The 19044-nt window shown below is 44.5% G+C and overlaps 1 protein-coding gene across 1 annotated transcript in view; it reads right to left on the reverse strand.

Moving 5' to 3' along the window:
* LCMT1 (leucine carboxyl methyltransferase 1) overlaps positions 1–17445 on the reverse strand; it is a 98633-nt gene extending 81188 nt beyond the window's left edge. Inside the window, exon 1 of the mRNA XM_033962989.1 lies at positions 17292–17445. Coding sequence (XP_033818880.1) covers positions 17292–17374 — 83 coding nt within the window. The 5' untranslated portion in view covers positions 17375–17445. The remainder of the gene's footprint in view (positions 1–17291) is intronic.
* Positions 17446–19044: the final 1599 nt, after the last annotated feature.

Here is a 19044-nt window from a genome sequence, read left to right on the forward strand (position 1 = left end):
TGAAATTCTGAAATAACTTTAGGTAAGAATTTTGGATGAGTACTGAGGACCACTTTGTCATGGTGGAAAACTGTGAAAGGTGGATCTGCAACCAAAGCTTGTAACTCACTGATCCTTCGAGCAGATATGAGGGCAATCAGGAAAACTACTTTCCAAGTAAGGTATTTGAGATGAGCCTTATCAATTGGTTCAAATGGAGGCTTCATCAATTGAGCCAAGACAACATTGAGATCCCAGACCACTGGGGGTTGTTTAAGTGGTGGATGAACATTAAAAAGTTATTTCATAAAGCAGGAAACCACAGGATGTGCAGACAGAGGTTTCCCATCAAGAGACTGATGAAAAGCAGCAATCGCACTGAGATGTACTCGAATAGATGTAGACTGAAGTCCAGATTGTGATAAGTGAAGTAAATAATCCAAAATAGAAGCCAAGGAGGTAGACATTGGCTCCATATGGCGAGTGGAACACCAAGCAGAAAATCTAGTCCATTTCTGGCCATAACACTGCCGAGTGAATGGCTTTCTGGAAGCTACCAAAATATCTTGTACAGACTGAGAGAACTGTATAGAGTCTGTTAGGTTGAAAGGTACCAAGCTGTTAAGTGTAGAAACTGCAGGTTGGGATGTAGCAAGGATCCCCGACTCTGAGTAAGCAGAGAGGGAAAAACTGGTAGAAGCAGAGGGTACCTGGTGCTGAGCTGAAGTAGAAGGGAGTACCACGGTTGTCTGGGCCACCGAGGAGCTATTAGAATCATGGTGGCATGTTCTGTCTTGAGTTTGACAAGAGTTTTGAGAATCAGAGGAAATGAAGGGAAGGCTTAGATAAAGTGACCCGTCCAATCCAGGAGAAAAGCATCTGCCTCGCGACGCTGGGGACAGAATATTCGAGAGCAGCTAGTTGTTGAAGGAGAGACGCAAAGAGGTCTATCTGAGGGGTCCCCCATTGAGCAAACACCTGACGTAGAGGCAAGGAATTGAGTGTCCATTTGTGAGGTTGCAGAAGACGACTCAATTTGTCCGCCAGACTGTTGTGCTGACCTTGAATATATGCAGCTCTGAGAAAGATGTTCTAATGGATTGCCCAATCCCACAGCTTCAGAGCTTCTTGACAAAGGAAGTGAGATCCAGTACCTCCCTGCTTGTTGACATAGTACATGGCGACTTGGTTGTCCGTCCGGACAAGGACTACTTTGTCGTGAAGAAGGTATTGAAAAGCTTTGAGAGCATTGAAAATCGCTCTGAGTTCCAACAGATCGATGTGAAAAAGACAGTCCGGAGTCCAATGACCTTGGGTTCGGAGTCCGTCGAGATGGGCCCCCATGCATAGGTTGACGAGTCTGTTGTGAGACCTTTCTGATGAGGAAGATTGTGGAACAGCAAACCTCTGGAAAGATTGGAAGAGAGCATCCACCAGTGGAGAGACTGCTTCAACAAAGGAGTTACTGTAATTTGTTGAGAAAGTGGGTCGGTAGCTTGTTGCCACTGAGATGCCAGGGTCCACTGAGGTATGTGAAGGTGAAGTCTGGCAAAAGGAGTCACGTGAACTGTAGAAGCCATGTGACCGAGCAGAACCATCATTTGTCTTGCTGAAATTGATGTGAGATGAGACACTTGATGGCAAAGGCGAATGAGGGTATCCCGACGTGGTGGAGGTAGAAACGCTCTGAGCTGGACAGTGTCTAGAGTGGCCCCAGTGAATTGGCGAGACTGAGATGGGGTCAGCTGGGATTTTGGAAAGTTGACTTCGAACCCCAGACTTTGGAGGAACATAATAGTCTGTTGGGTCGCTGCAATAACCCCTTGTTGAGAGGGGGCCTTGATAAACCAGTCGTCCAAGTATGGAAAAACTTGAAGACCCCTGGGGACAGAGGGCTGCAGCCACCATCACCAGACATTTCGTGAAGACTCTGGGGGATGAGGCGAGTCTGAAAGGAAGAACTCTGTATTGTAGATGAAGATTCCCCACCCTGAATCGAAGATATTTGTGAGAGGCTGGATGAATCGGGATGAATGTAAGCCTCTTTGAGATCCAGAGAGCATAGCCAATCTCCATGATCCATCAGGGAATATAAGGTTGGTAAAGATAGCATCCGAAACTTCTCTTTGACTAGAAACTTGTTGAGGGCTCTGAGGTCCAGAATGGGTCGCAAATCCCCCATCTTCTTTGGGACTAGAAAAAACCCAGGAATAAAAGCCCATGTCCCATTGGTTTAGAGGAACCTCCTCGACAGCTCGAAGGCGAAGAAGAGCCTGAGCTTCCTGAAGAAGGGGAAGTTGCGACGAATTGGAAGGACACTCTCTTGGAGGGCGATCTGAAGACACCTGAAGAAAGTGAAGCGAGTATCCCTCTTGAAGGATGGTGAGAACCCAGAGATCTGAGGTGATCATCTCCCACTGCTGATAAAATTGGTGAAGACGACCTCCTATGGGCAGAAGAGAATTTTGATGCAGGGAGGCTGGCAGCTCAGACTGGGAATGTGAAAAAGACTGAGCTGGTTTAGTCGCAGCAGGAGTCTGAGCCTTCTACTGTCGTCGTTGTTGTGGAGGCCTTCTAGGGGAAGGCCTGGAGAAAGCTGGTGTCATTTTTGGGGGATAACGACGCGGTGGTTGCTTGTATGGCCGAGCAGGAGGAGTCTTAGGCTTTAGCCAAATCAAGGAAGCAAAAGAGCGCTCATGTTCAGAGAGGCGCTTTGTAGCAGCTTCAATAGAAACAAAAAGTTAATTTCCCTGGCAAGGCAAGTTCGCTAGACGGTCCTGCAGATTGGGATCCATATCAACAATGCGGAGCCAGGCGAGACAGCGCATGGCTACTGCAAAGGCCGAAACTCTAGAAGAGAGCTCAAAAGTATTGTATGTGGCTTGCAGCATGAAGAGGCGAAGTTGAGACAGAGTTCTGATGATCTGTTTGAATTCTGGAAGACTTTGTTCCTCAAGAGCCGGGTAGAATTTAGGCAGTAATGTGAGGAAATGGTTAAAATAAGCCGTGAAAATGTAGTTATAATTGAGAATTCTGTTAGCCCTCATGGAATTCTGGTATAATCTGCGGCCAAACTTGTCCATGGTACGGCCCTCCCTGCCTGGAGGGACCACAGCATAAAACTTAGATGAATGAGCTTTCTTTAAAGAAAAATTCCATCACCAAAGACTGATGGGATAATTGAGATTTCTCGAAGCTTTTGCAAGGTACTGTGTGATACCTGGATTCCAGCTGTGATGGAATAAGGAGTTTCAATATTCCTTAAGAAAGTTTGCTTCAATACTGGAGTCATAGGAAGCCTCAAGGTCTCCTTAAGTGGATGAGGCAACTCCATGTCGGCCAAGTATTCAGGTGTATACTTGGGAATCAGAGTGGAGATCCAGTTGAAGAGCTTTTCCCATGTCGAAGACAAACCTGGCAAAAGAGGCAGACTTTGAGGTCGAGGCACCTTCCAGAGAAGGAGTGCGAGACCGAGGAACTACTGAGTAGGAGGGAGAAGCCTCTCTGGAATACTGAGACAGAGGCTCAGAGTCCAGGCGCACAATGATTGAGGAAGCTGCACTACCTGCATGAGGCGGAGTCAGTGAGTGTTTGTGCTTCAAAACCCTCGATGGTGAAGTTCCCAGGGTTCGAGGAACAGATTGGATTGAGGCAGGAGGAAAAGGTTCCCTCGGAGGTGGTCTCGATGGAGGAGTCCTCGACCTCAATGGACTTCGAGAAGCAGCCGGAGTAATAGCTTTGCGAGACTTATGTTTAGATTTGGAAGAAGTCTCAGTAGCCTTGGATAAATGAGGCATAGAAGTCTCAGTATCCAGAGAAGGCGAGGGTTTCTGTTGTAGAGCTGTCTCCTGAAGAAGCTTGGAAGCGAGATGCCTCGAATGCCTCGAGCAATGCTTCGGTCAAGGTGGAGGAGACCGTGTCTGAGGAGTAGGTGAAAAGTCACTGGATGAGAACCGGCGAGACTTCTGAGGCTTGCCTCTAGGTACTTCCACCGGGGTCTCAGACTGCCGCTCAGGCTGGCTCACAGGAAGCACGGTCGAGGATGGGAGGAGTTGAGCCATGACCGAGGAAATCTGCATGGTCAGAATGGCTTTTAACATGTCCTCGAACATGGGCACCGAGACAAAAGGATCAGGTCTCGAAGGTGCAGCAGTGCGCTCCAAGGAGGGCAACCTCGAGGTACAGTATTCCCAATGCTTGGAGGCACACTTAGCTGGAGGTCTAGTCGAGGCAGGCAGGCCGTCAGATATGGCCTGGGATGCCTGTGACTCTGGAGGCTTCTTAGGAGTAGTACCTGAAGGAGAGACAGGAGACTTACCCGTCGAGGTTTTCAGAGGAGCTGCCGCCGAGGCCGAAGGAGTTGAGGTCTTGGTGGAGGCAGAAGCTGGAGTCGAGGTCGAGGACTTAAACGTCGAGGCCATCCATCGTGCCAAAAAGTTGAAGGAGCTTGGCACGGCACCGAAGGGCCCGAGGTTAGAGGGTAGCACAGCGCAAACAAGCGTCTGGACAATGTTCAGGATCCAGACAAACAATACACCGACTATGAGGATCGGTGATTGAAAGGGTCTTGTTGCACTGGCTAACTTTTTGAACCCAGTTAGAGGCAGGGACATAGAAAAAATGAAGACCGACGTAACGAACGAGGTAAGCGGCTAGGCCTAGGCCGTAAGGCCGCTGCTAGATGAAAAAAATAAGGGTTTTAAAAAAATTGGATAAGAAAGAAAGGAACAATGAAACGAGAGCACAGCGACTAATAAAATAACAAAAGCCGGGGTGAGAGAAGGCAACGAAGGCTGCAGAGCTAAAAGAAGAGGACTTCTCGGCTCCGCAGAAAACGTTGAACTGAGGTTCCTCATGGGAGATGCGCGCCCTAACTCGGGCGGGAAGGCATTCGCGCATGCGCAGTGCAGCACTCAGAAGCTCTTACAAAGATCTTCAAGCAAGTCTGCTTTTGAGGCTGTCCACTGCAGGGCCCGCTGCGGGGCTCCAGTGACCTTACCCACTGTTGAGAATATGCTGCCTGCTTGTCCTGGGATAACAGATGGTATCTCAAGCAAGACATGTGCATTTACAAAGCGTCCTTCCTGAAAGTTACACCTTCTCAGAACTTTATTTGTGCAGACAAAATTGAGTATGCATGTATTTCCTAAAATACATACAAGCGCAAGTCCTGCCCTAAGAGTCAGACTGTAAGCTCCAGCACCTGCTCTATGGGCAAGCAGCAACGTTTCTGGGTGACACCATCAAGATAGCTCCTGTGTAGAACAATTGTCCTCTTTAAAGCTCAAAAAGCCTATATAAAGCATATGGGTGTCAGTTTTTCTCTCATACATGCATGGATTAGCTCTTCCCACAGTGGAAAGGAATTGGACCTTTAACAGAGCACAAAATGGCACGTACAACCTCCAGTGCCTCCATGGCGCAAACAAAGTCTGCTCCCCACAAGGGTTCTAAGATCTTTCAAGTGCTTTGATGGCTGTGGATCCTCCAGGCTTCGGGGAAACTGATAAGTGGGCTCCCAAGAAATAATACCAGTGGAAGAGTAGCATAATACCCCAAATTCCTCCCAAGTCAGAAAAAAAGAAGCCGGATTACATAGCACTAAATGAAAAGTTCGATCTAGGCATCTCAAAGATCTGGTGGAAGAATGGCAATCAATGGGACACTTAACAGGGTACAAATTAATCAGTTACTGCACTCTATCTGGAGGGAGGCTTGCTTTATACATTAGAGGGAAATGAGTCAAACAAAATATTCTGCGTGAAGCAGACAGCAACATGGAATTCTTATGGATATTTTACAAGTGACAGGAAGGAGTATACTGGTACGGCCATATTACCAACCACCAGGACAGAACAGAGACACATGAAGAAATGTTTATAGAAATGAGGAAAACTGGTCAATTGAGCAACAATATAATGAGTGATTTCAAATAGGTACCTCAATATTGACTGGATAAATATCAAATCAGGGAGTACTAGGAGGTAATATTCCTTGATGCAGTAAAAGACTGCTTCTTAGAGCAACTAGTCCAGGAACCGACAAAAGAGGAAGCTATTTTAGATCTAACCCTAACTGAAATGCAGGGCATAGAACGAGAAGAAATGGTGTTAAGTCCACTAGGAAACTGATCATAACATGATTAAATTTGAGCTATCTAGAGTGAAGTCACTAAGAAAATCAACTGTAGGATCATTTCATTTTTGAAAGGGCAACTACGATAAAATAAGGAAAATGGTTACAAAGAAGCTAAAAGGATCAGCCACAAAAGGTTGAGACTTTAAATCAGGAAGCCCAGATCAGATGTATTCCACGTGTTAAAGACAGAAAGACAGAAATAAGTGTTATTCTAGATGTATTCCACGTGTTAAAAACAAAAAGATAGAAACAAACCATAGTAACAACTTTTTCAGGTATTTCAGAAGCAGAAAGCCGGTGAGGGAATCCATGCAACCATTAGATCATGAGGGAGCAAAAGGGATACTCCAGGAGGACTGAATTCTTTACTTCGGTATTTATATAAGATGCAAGATCTACTGATCCAGAAATGGTTTTCAAGGGTGACAATGTGGAGGAAAGATCTCAAAGCCTTGGAGCAACTGATCTCTAGATTTTGCTGGAATAAACTTAAACCTCGGCTTTGCTATTCCTTGCTAGTGGGCAGTTGGTTGCAGGGTGGGCTAGGTATCCCTAATTTTGGTTTATATAATTGGGTCTGTTTGTTGAGACATTTAAAGGATTGGGTCTTGCAAGAACAGCAATAGAAACATGATGGCAGATAAAGGCCAAATGGCCCATCTAGTCTGCCCATCCACAGTAACCATTCTCTCTTTCTCTCTCTTGAAAAATTTTATGTGCCTATCCCAGGCCCTCTTAAATTCAGACAGTCTGTCTCTACCACCTCTTCTGGGAGACTGTTCCAAGCATCTAACACCCTTTCCATAAAAAAGTATTTTCTCAAATTACTCTGGAGCCCATCACCTCTTAACTTCATCCTAAGCCCTCTCATTGCAGAGTTTCATTTCAAATGAAGGAGATTCGACTCGTGCACATTTATATTATGTAGGTATTTAAATGACTATCATATCTCCCCTCTTTCGCCTTTCCTCCAAGTATACAGATTGAGATCTTTAAGTCTGTCCCCATATGCCTTATCACGAAGACCACACACCATTTTAATAGCCTTCCTATGGACCGACTCCATCCTTTTTATATCTTTTTGAAGGTAGGGCCTCCAGAATTGTACACAATATTCTAAATATTTGGCCACCTATGTTTCTATGTTTCTACCTTAAGATCATCACATACAATCACACCTAAGTCCCTCTCTTCTGTCGTGCACATAAGTTCTTCACCCCCTTAACTGTACCATTCCCTTGGGTTTTTGCAGTCCAAATGCATGACCTTGCATTTCTTAGCATTAAATTTTAGCTGCCAAATTTCAGACCATTCTTCAAGCTTCACCAGGTCTTTCTTCATGTTATTCACACCATCCAGTGTGTCTATTCTATTGCAGATTTTAGTATCATCTGCAAAGAGGCAAATCTTACCAGACAACCCTTCAGCAATATCATTTATAAAAATGTTAAAAAGAACAGGCCCAAGAACAGAACCTTGAGGCACACCCCTGGTAACATCCCTTTCCTCAGAGCGATCTCCATTGATCACTACCCTCTGTCGCCTTCCACTCAACCAGTTACTGATCCAGCTCATCACTTTGGGACCCATCCCAAGGGCACTCAGTTTATTTATTAGACGTCTTTGTGGAACACTGTCAAAGGCTTTGCTAAAATCTAAATACACCACATCTAGCGCACATCCTCTATCCAATTCTCTGGTCACCCAGTCAAAGAAATTGATCAGATTTGTCTGACAAGACCTATCTCTAGTGAATCCATGTTGCCTCTAGTCCTGTAATTCACAGGATTCCAATAAAACAGAGAATGTTCAAGTTTAAAAGCGTTTCCATTAATTTGCTTACCACAGAAGTCAGACTTACCGGCCTATAATTCCCTACTTCTTCCTTACTTCCTTCCACTTTGTGGAGAGGGACTCCACTTTGCGGAGAGGGACCACATCCGCCCTTCTCCAGTCCTCCGGTACCACAACCGACTTTAGAGACTAATTGAAAAGGTCAGTGGAGCTTCCAGAACTTCCCTAAGTTCCTTCAGCACCCTCGGATGTACACCATCCAGCCACGCTTTGTCTACTTTTATTTTATTTAGCTTCTCACGAACACAACCCTCTGAAAATCGATCAGGGTCTATTACTCCTCCATCCCTATTCACGTTTGTCTTCTGTGGTCCCGCTCCCGGCATTTCAGCCGTGAATACAGAACAGAAATATTTGTTAAGCAATTTGGCCTTTTATCAGCTTTACATATTCCTCTCCTTCACCTTTGAGTCTCACAATGCCAGTTTTGCACTTCTTCCTATCATTAATATATCTATAAAATGGCTTATCTCCCCATTTTACTATGTAAACTATTTTTTCTTCCATTTGCATCTTTGCCTTCCTGACTACACGACCAGCCTCTCTTAACTTTTCCAGATATTTTTGCCTGTCTTTCTCTTTCTGCAATCTTGTAGTTTATGAAAGCTAACCTCTTATTCCTTACCTTCTCAGCTACTATTTTTGAGAACCAAACAGGCCTTCCTCTTATCACTGGAAGAGGCGTTTTATGCTCCATATCTTTTGTGCACTCTACTGCATGTCAGGGAGAAATATACCTGGTGACTTGAGACAGTGTTTTACTGAAATCATTGCGGGAGGCTTAAGGTTATCTGGTGCTCAAATTGGGGGGTGATGTGCACATGTCTGACCAATTGCCTCTGAGAGGAATACCTTCTTTTGAGCCAGGGATGGACAATCCTATTTTCACAGAGTGGGACAGGTAGGGAATAACTTCAATAGCACACTTGTTGGAAGATGAGGACAAATTGAGCCCACTAGCAGTCCCGACACCCTGATTGGTAGCTAATTGGGGGAACACTTATGCTTATTGCCAAATCAAACATTATATAGCAACCCTCCCGGCAGTCCTTGGGCCAAAGCTTTGTAATTTTTTCCTGGGAGTGGTGCTTAGCAATACCTTAGTGTCATCCTTACACAGCACACTGGGTCCCCTTGAGAACCATAAGGACATTCAGTCTATCAAGTCTGACTGGGAGGGGGACCTTGAGTTGTCCTTTGATTCCTGGGATCTCAAACACTATTAGGGGCCTACCACAATTGATCACAGGAGAGATACCGAGGGAATGCTATACCCAGGTGCTTTACAGAGCCTATTTTACCCAAGTACAGTTACACAAAATGGGGAGTATTGAGTCCCCTCTGTATTAAATGTCATAGGAAACCTAACACATTTTCTTATTCTTTCTGGGACTGTTGGCTTGTTCAGAGATTCTGGGCAGCCATTCAATGGTATTTACACCACCATTTGGGAAACCAATACAGGGTACAGTGGCACAGAAGGTCTTGGACTTACCCAGAGCCTTTCCAGGATTGTCCAGAGGAACCTGCCTCTTGTGTCGTACGGTGTGTCTCCTTGCATATAAATGTATCTTACAATCCTGGACTTCCACCGATCCACTGTCTTTTGGAAATGGCAGAATCAGTTACATACCTTGGCAGCCTGGGAGGCACTGATGGTGACGGGATATCCAGGGCATCTAAGAAAATTTCTGCTCATTTGTAATGTTTATTTACAGTCCCTGCCTCCAAGGGGATGTAGTTTACTACTGAATGTGATAGGTTGATTTCTGTCGATTGAAGCTGAGTGCTATACCTAAGTAGATGTATATGCCTCTCCAGAGGATGTGCGGGCAGGACATCTGTTTTTATTGGAGGATCATAAGCGTCAAGGTCCTCTAGATTGTTTCTTGGGACTTTTGAATTGGTGCCCCCGCTCATAATCGTCTGCACTATTTTTGAGGTGGGGAGAGGGGGGTTAGGGAGATCATGCTTTGTTAGTATGTAAAAACCAAAAAAAATATTTGTCGATTTAGAACGCTGACCGTTTTTCTGATTTGCTGCATATGTATTCGTTGATGGTGTTTGCCACTTATTGTACCTGTTCTACTGTCCTCAATAAAAATTGTTTAAACATAAAACTGAAAGCAAGGAGAGGAACGTGCCCAGCACAAGTGTACAAAGTTTCACAATAAACACAACTCTTATGCACATGCCCAGACAAAACCTGAAGTGCAAGCACATAGCACTGGTCTTCGTTCTTCAAAAATGTGTGAAACAAACATCAGATTTGATAGAAACATGAAGGCAGATAAAGGCCAAATGGCCCATCTAGTCTGCCCATCTGCAGTAACCATTATCTCTTTCTCTCTCTGAGATCCCACGTGCCTATCCAAGGCCCTCTTGAATTCAGACAAAGTCTATGGAATAAGAACACAAAGGAAATTCAATTCAAGAGCATTTAAACTTTAAAAAAGGAAACTATGATAACTTGAGCATGGTAAAGAGAGGAGCAACTGCAAAAGGTCAAAAATTTACATCAGGCATGGATGTTATTCATAAATATTCTGGAAGCCCAGACTACATATATTCCATATATTAAAAAAGGAGGAAAGGAGACCAAACGGCAGCCAGCATGGTTACCAAGTGAGGTAAAGGAAGCTATTAGAGCTAAAAGAGAATTTCTTCAAACAGTGGAAGAAATATCAGACTGAAAATAATTGTTAACAGCACAAGGAATGGCAAGTCAACTGCAAGGTGCTAGCTAATAAGTAAGGCAGAGATCTTAAAAAGAAGATTGCACTGGAAGTAAACACACACAGTAAACTTTTAGGTATATTAAAAGCAAGAAGCCGGGAAGAGAATCAGTTGGAGCAACAGACAACTGAGGGATAAAGGGGCTCTCAGGAAAGACCAAGCCACAGCAGAGTAAATGAATTCTTTCCTTCAGTCTTCACCAAGGACGATGTGGGGGAGATATCTGGGCCAGAAATGGTACTCAGTTCTGAGGAAATCTCTAAAAGTGGATGTTGTAATGGGTCAAATTGACAATAGAACAGTAGATCAGATGGTATACATCCCAGAGTGCTGATAGAATTGAAAAATGGACTTAGAGCTATTGTTAGTAATTTGTAATTTTCTTTAAAATCCAGCATAATACCAATGTGATGCCGATTTTTAAAAAAGCGTTCCTAAGGTGACCCAGGAAATTCTAGACCGGTGAGTCTGATGACAGTGCCAGGTAAAATGGTAGATTATTAAAAAGAACAAAATGACAGAACATATACATAAGCATGGATTAATGAGAGAAAGCCAACATGGATTTAGTCAAAGGAAACCTTGCCTCACTAATCTAATGCATTTATTTGAAGGGGTGAATGAACTTGTGGACCCTTACGGACAATATTGTGTATTTCGATTTTCAAAATGCATTCGACAAAGTACCTCATTAAATAATGAGGAAATTAGAAAGGTAATGTCCTATTATGCATTAAGAACTGGTTAAAAGACAGAACAGAGTAGTTTTAAACGGTCAATATTCTGAATGGAGAAGGGTAAATAGTAGGGTTCCCCAGGGATCTGTGCTGGGACCATCAATGATCTAGAGATGGGAAGAACTAGTGAGATCATTTTGCGGATGATACAAAATTGCTAAATCACAAGAGGATTGTAAAAAATTACAATAGGACCTTGTGAAACTGGGTATCAAAATGGCAGATGACGCTTAATGCGAGCAAATGCAAAGTGATGCTTGCGGGAAAGAGAACCCAAACTATGGCTACATGATGCAGAGTTCCATGTTAAGTTAGAGAATTACACGGGGACAAATTTTTCCCCCTCCCCGCAGGAACTCAATTTCCCCGTTCCCCACGAGTTTTATCGCTATCCCTGTCCTGTAAGCTCTGTTTTAAGTGCATAAGCCTTGAACACTTATGATTTTAAAGTGTTTTGAGGCTTGCGCAGATGAGGACAGAGCTTGCAAAAATGGGGCAGGCACAGGAAAATAACTCACCAGGCTGGGATGGAAAAAAAGAGTTCCCGCAGGGATGGGAAAAAATTTGTCCCTGTGTCATTCTCTATTATGAGTCACTACCCAAGAAAAGATCTAGGTGTCATTAAGGATATGCTGAAACCCTCAGCTCAACGTGCTGCTAAGAAAGCAAATAGAATGTTAGGAATTACCAGGAAAGGAATGGAAAACAGATGAAAATGCTATAATGCCTCAAATACTGTGTGCAATTCTGGTCGCCGTATTTCAAAAAAATATATAGCGGAATTAGAAGAGGTACAGAGTAGAGAGCTGCATGGGAATGGGGATCCCGTGAGGTTGGAGGCAGCTCGAGCTGAGTGGCTCATCTTCTTATCCTGCCCTCCTGCTAAAAAGAACTTACAGCGTGCGCACTAGGAAGAAGCCGATCCTCATGCTTACTTGTTTTTGCCCACTACCACCTTGAAATGGTGTATCACTAACATAATAGTCTCTTGTTTTCCACAATGCTCCCAGCCACAGTAGCTTAATAGTTACTCAGCGAGTACTGTCTCATTCCGTCCATTCAAACCGGAAAGATACCCGCCTCTTCCCTTTGAGAGGAACCAGATTGGCTGTCCGCCATTCCTTAAAGACGTAACTCTTGCTACTTAGCTCCCCTTACCCGTTCGAATAGGTTAAGGGTGAGAAGGTGGGCTTAGATGACAGCTTTTTTAAATTGGCGGGACCCTATGGGATTAGTTGCCATAGTATATCCTTGGTTAGAATTGGTCAACAGTCGGCAGATTAGCGTGGTTTAAAAATACAAAAAAAAAAAAAAAAGAGCAAATGGAGGCGGGAACAAGAGCATTGTTGTTGAGAAGTAATTGATCATTTCTGCATTGTATAGTGAATGTGCTGGTTCTTATGGTTGCTGCCGATTTTTAAATTAACTACCGTAGGTTTTGTAGTTCAGACGGTAACTTCCGTTGCTGTATGGATAGTGTTTTGTGCCTTTTTATTTACGTTTTAAATCGTTAATGCTTTTTGATAGTTAATGGCTTAGTTACTTTTAGCAGGGGTTTGAGTGTTTACGTAGACTCTGGTCTCTTAATATAGTACCTCTTGACTATGTATGTATTTCTATACTTGTCCTATTATCTCAGTTGTGCATGCTGAACTGTTTGTTGCTGTGCCTTAAAAAGAAATGTATATAGTGCTTTCTTGTGTAGGTTACTGTCAAGCTAGCAGGAGAAGGAAACAAGTATACTAGTCAAGTTTGCAGCCCCTCCCTATCATTTCTATTAAAAAAGAGGTGCCATATTTAAAGGGTTGAGAGATGACCGTAGCACTACAGAACTATTGTGTGATTAGAATTGTGTGTTTTCATATAAGAGTTAATAGGGTTGCTAAATGAGGGTGAATACCCAGTGGTGGAAATCTGAAAGAAAACAACCGATGAACTAAATTTCATTCAACAGCTATGTTGAAAAAAACAACTACCCCCAATAAAAAGAGTTACCCTACATCTTAAAATGTTTTTTATTATAGTATAGTATAGCATGCCATGTGTGTGTCAGTGAGAGGGAAAAAGAGATTGTGTGCACAGGGAATGGAAGAAAGTGGAAAATTTTTGGTCATAGGGCAGGAGTGAGGTACAGATGATAGGGAAGAGAAAGATGAAAGGGAGAAATGTGGTGGAAAGGGAACAGAATGAAAGGGATGCAAGAGGGAGGAATGTTGGACATGGTGAAGGGAATGGATGGAGAGATGTGGCACTGTGCTGGAGAGGGGTGATAGAAGGAGAAATGTTGGGCATGGGGCTGGTGGGTAGGGGTGAAAGATGCTACACATGGTCCAGGCTGGACCATGGTAGGAGGAATCAATGGACAGCAACAGAAGAATTTGAAGACGACAGGAAAGTGGAAAAGACGGGAAAGCGGAAAAAAGAAACTGGGACCAACTTGATAGAAAAATAAGTCTCCAAAGGTAAAAAACGGTATTGAATAAAATATGTTAGCTTTGGGAAATATATATGGCAGATGTCTTTGTACTGTGTTCAAAAGAAAAGGAAATGCATTTCTGGTTTTATTTCTATAGTGTTGAAGTACTTGCTGACCCCTTGCTGTGGCTGGTGGTGATCCCCAAGCACCACCAGCAGAGGACCTCCTCTAGAGACAGCCAGAACTCTGCTACACAAAAAGCAGCAGTTGCCGGCAGCATCCATGAACCACTGAGATGACAGCATTTGTGACTCAGGGACACTACTGCTGCCTGCCAAGCTTGCCAAAAGGGACCCCCCAGCCACCTGCAGAGGAAATCCTCAGCTGACAGCTTAGGGGTCCTCATCAGCTGAGTATTTATATTTACTTTACAGGCTCTGGTAGAAACCCGTTTACAAAGTATGTATTCTTCCCAATTAATATTTCCAAATTAATAAAGTGTCTTTGCTTATTTGTAAATAGTCCTCTACCTTTAATTCAGTAGAATAATTAAATGAAAGAACTACTTCTGAAGTTTATAGGGACGGGCAGGACGGATTTGATTCCAGTGGGGACGAGTTTGACTTCTGTCCCCGCACAACTCTAGTACAGAGGGGCAATGATAAAAGGGATGAGACAATTTCCTTGTCAGAAAAGTATAAAGCAGCTAGAGCTCTTCAGCTTGGAGAAGAGACAGCTCAAGGGGCAATATCAGAAGTCTATAAAATACCGAATGGAATGGAAAGGGTAGATGTGAACTGCTAGTTTACTCTTTCCAAAAATATTAGGACTAGGGCGGCATGCGATGAAGCTGCTAAGTGAGTGGTGGATTTAAAACCATCCAGAGAAAATATTTATTCATACAATGTATAATTAAACTCTGGAATTTGTTGCCTTAGAATTTGGTATAATCAATTAGCTTAGCAGGGTTTAAAAAAGCTTTGGCTATTTTCCTATAAGGGAAGTCCATATAGACCATTATTGAGATTGTTTAGGAAAGCCACTGTTTATTCCAAGAAAGAGCAGCATAAAATCCATTTTACTACCTGAGTTCTAGCTAAGTACTTCGGACCTGGGCTGGCCACTGTTGGAATTCTGGGCTTGATGGGCCTTCAGTCTGTCCTAGTAGGGCAATTCTTATGATGGCAGATAAAGTCCAAATGACCTATCCACTATCTCCTCCTTCCCCTTTAAGCTAAGGGTCTTTACACTGAGGTCATAGAGCATTATCATTATAAGCTAAGGCTCTCAACACTTGCATTGTGAGGTCACATAGGACCTTTATGATTATAGAAGTATGATGGCAGATAAAGACCAAATCCCATCCAGCCTGTCCATCCAAAGTAACCATTATCTCTTCCTCTCTAAGAGAAACCACATGCCTATCCCAGCTTTCTTGAATGCATACAGTCTCTGTCTCCACCACCTCTTCCGGGAGAATGTTCACACATCTACCACCCTTTCTGTAAAAAAGAATTTCCTTACACATGAGTCTGTCAACTCTTAACTTCAACCTATGCCCTCATTCTAGAACTTCCATGCAAATGAAAGGCTCGACTCATGTACATTTATGCCATGTAGGAATTAAATATCTATCATCTCTCCTCTGCCACTTTTCCTCCAAAGTATACAAACTGAGATCTTTCAAGTCTGTCCTCACACGCTTTGACATAAGAAAATGCTTATTGGGTCAGACCAGTGATTGGTGTTCAGTGGCCAATCCAAGTCCCTAGTACCTGGCCAAAACCCAAAGAGTAGCAACATTCCATGCTACAAATACAGGGCAAGCAATGGCTTCCCCCATGTCTTTCTCAATAATAGACTATGGACTTTTCCTCCAGGAAATTGTCCAAATCTTTCTTAAAAGCAGCTACGCTATCTGCTCTTACTACAACCTCTGGATTGCATTCCAGAGCTTAACTATTCTCAGAGTGAAAAAATATTTTCTCCTATTAGTTTTAAAAGTATTTCCCTGTAACTTCATCGAGTGTCCCCTAGTCTTTGTCATTTTTGACAGAGTGAAAAATCAATCCATTTGTACCCGTTCTACTCCATTCAGGATTTTGTAACTTCAATCCATCTCCCCTCAGCCGTCTCTTTTCCAAGCTGAAGAGCCCTAACCTTTTTAGTTTTTCCTCATACGAGAGGAGTTCCATCCCCTTTATCTTCTCAATTGCTCTTTGAACGTTTTCTAGTGCCGCTTTATCTTTTTTGAGATAAGGAGACCAGAACTCAACGCAATACTCCAGATGAGGTCACACCATGGAGTGATACAGGGGCATTATAACATTCTTGGTCTTGTTAATCATCCCTTTTTTAAATAATTCCTAGTATCTTGTTTTATTTTGGGGGGATGCTGCCACATATTGGGCAGAAGGTTGCATCGTACCGTGTTTCCCCGAAAATAAACCCTAGTCCCTGGATTCGCCGGCAGCAGCACCTCTGCCCCCCTGCTGACTCTCCCATCTTTTCATCTGTCCCCTCACATGTGAACCAAACTGACCCTAAGACCTTTGCAGCGCCGGCATTCTTCTGCCAGGGCATTCCCTCTGCCACATCACTGATGGAAGAAGGCTGTGAAACAGCCTGTTTAAACTGCTGCCAGCGCTGCGAAGGGAGGTCTGTAGGTCTCATGATCAGCAGGGTTCGGATGGGAGACATGGAAGGATGGGCTTGCTAGCGGGATTTCAGCTGCACTGAAGGGAGGGCTAGAAGCTGGGCACAGGGGGATGGGAGGGAGGGAGGTGAGGAAAAATGCTACAGAGGGAAAGCACTAGGGGATGGGTGAGAGGGGAGGAAAGATGCTGTAAATGGGGTGGGAAGGAAAGAGGAAGAATTGGGGTGGAGGAGAAGATGGGAGAGATGGAAGGATGGGCTGGTCAGCGGGGGTTCAGCTGCACAGGAGGGCTAGAAGCTGGGCACAGGGGGATGGGAGGGAGGGAATGAAAGATGCTACAAAGGGAAAGCACAAGGGGATGGGCAAGAGGAGAGAAAAGATGCTGCACATGAGAGGGGGGAAGGAAAGAGGAAGAACTGGGGTGGAGGAGAGGAAGGGAGAGATGGAAGGATGGGCTGGTCAGCCGGGGTTCAGCTGCACGGAAGGGAGGGCTAGAATCTGGGCACAGGGGGCTGGGAGGGAGGGGAGGAAAGATGCTGCACATGTGAGGGGGAAGGAAAGAGGAAGAACTGGGGTGGAGGAGAGGAAGGCAAAGATGATCATTGTACGCGAGTTAAATAAGGCCCAGTGTCTTATTTTCGGGGAAAACCTCCGGCTTCTTCTTCTCTTTCCTGAACCACTTGAGGCCGGGGGTGGGGGTGGGGGCTCGAGCTCCGTCTCTGAAGGGAAGAGCGCGCGCTTGACGTCAGCTCCCGAGAGAAGGCGTGAGCCCGACCTCTTACAGATGGAGGCGTCGTCGCAGGTGCCTCGCACCGCTTCATCGGACGCGTCGACCCCGCGAGGCTCCCGAGCGGCCATTGGCGCTCCGTCAACACAGCCCGGACAAGCCGAGGGAGCGCTTCCGCCCCGCCCCGCACAACCTGCTAAGTACGCGGCCCGCCATTGGCCGCAGCCTCTGATTGGTTGAGGAAAGGTTGAGCGCGCCTCTCCTATTGGGCAGCACTGATTGCGCGAGCATGAGCCGTGCCAATTGGACAGACTCAAGCGAGAGGGCGGTAACTCCTCCCCTCGCACACAGAGGCACGTAACGTAACAGATAGGAAGCTCGCGGACTCGCACTCACCCTCCTTCCCCCAAAGCAGCAGTTTCATTGGATGGACCCCGTTCCTTGGCATTCTGGGATTTGTAGTCCCTGCGTCTATCCAATGTAACCAAAAAACGGACTTGATAACTCTTGGTTTTAGAATGAAGCCCTCAGATACCTTTGCTGCTATACTCTGGTTGATGCAGCTTAATACAGGTCGGCAAGTTATCTTTCATTGGGCATTCAAACTGATTTTTTAAGGATTTTATATATCAATCCTTTAAATATTGGTATCTGAGGGCTTCATTCTAAAACCAAGTCCGTTTTTTGGTTACATTTGATACATTAGGGACTTGACACCATTGTTTTGCAAGTAGTGAATCACCCTGCGTCTATCCAGTCAGAAATCAGTGCTGCAGGTGGCATGTCACAAAGCCAGGTGTGGCCTCTCCTGCTCCTCAGCCTAGCCAGCACATTAACCATCTCAAGTAGGGTTACCATATGGCTTTCAATGGGAGTAAAGGTGTCCTCCTTACTTCCATTGCTTTCAGCAGAAGTAAAACCCGGATGTCTCAATCCGTCTTCCTTTTTCTGGAGTCATATGGCAACCCCATGCATGCAAGTCTGGGCCAATAAATTAACCTTTTCTGGTAACCTTGGTCTTTGTTGTGGAGGGTGGGTTTGACAACAAATAATGGGGGCTTTTTACTAAGCTGTGCTGGGTGCCATCATGCACCCAGACATTTAGAGCATGCTTATCCATGCACTAAAATATATATATTTTTGGCAAAGGAATATCAGGGAGTGTTCCTGTGCTAACTGGTTTGCAGACAACTTACAAAAGAAATGGCACTAAAGTGGTCTTATACTAAGGTGCGCTAGTCGCTTCTAACATGCCCATTATAATCTTTGGATGTGCCAGCATTAAGCGAGGGGTTAAGTGATCACAGGGTCATTTTTTTGCAATGGTTGTGTGCCAATGACATTAGGGCATGAGAATTAATAAAAAGAAATGAAAAGAAAATTGGCCATTTTATGCCACCTTTCTGTAATTACAAAGTGGGCAATGGAGGGTTAACTAACTTGTCCAGAGTCACAAGGAGCTGCAGTGGGAATTGAACCCAGTTCCTCAGGCTACGCTTAGTAAAAAGGTCTTAATGTTTGTTGGCATTGTGAAAAAAGTCCACACATGCTCATTGAATGTGACCTGAAGAAAAATTTCCATAGATCTTATCTAAAGTATTTTACCAATGGGCTCCTTTAATGAAAGCCGCGCTAGCGGGGTTACCGCGCGCGATGTTTCATCCCGGCTAACCCAAAACTACCGCCTGCTCAAGAGGAGGCAGTAGCGGTTAGCGCAGCCGGCGGTTTACCGCTACCGCGGCTTGATAAAAGGAGCTATCTTCAAGTATGAAGTTTGGAGGTCTTTAGTGGCTTATTTGTG

Source organism: Geotrypetes seraphini, chromosome 11 (genome assembly GCF_902459505.1).
Source record: "Geotrypetes seraphini chromosome 11, aGeoSer1.1, whole genome shotgun sequence".
NCBI lineage: Eukaryota > Metazoa > Chordata > Amphibia > Gymnophiona > Dermophiidae > Geotrypetes > Geotrypetes seraphini.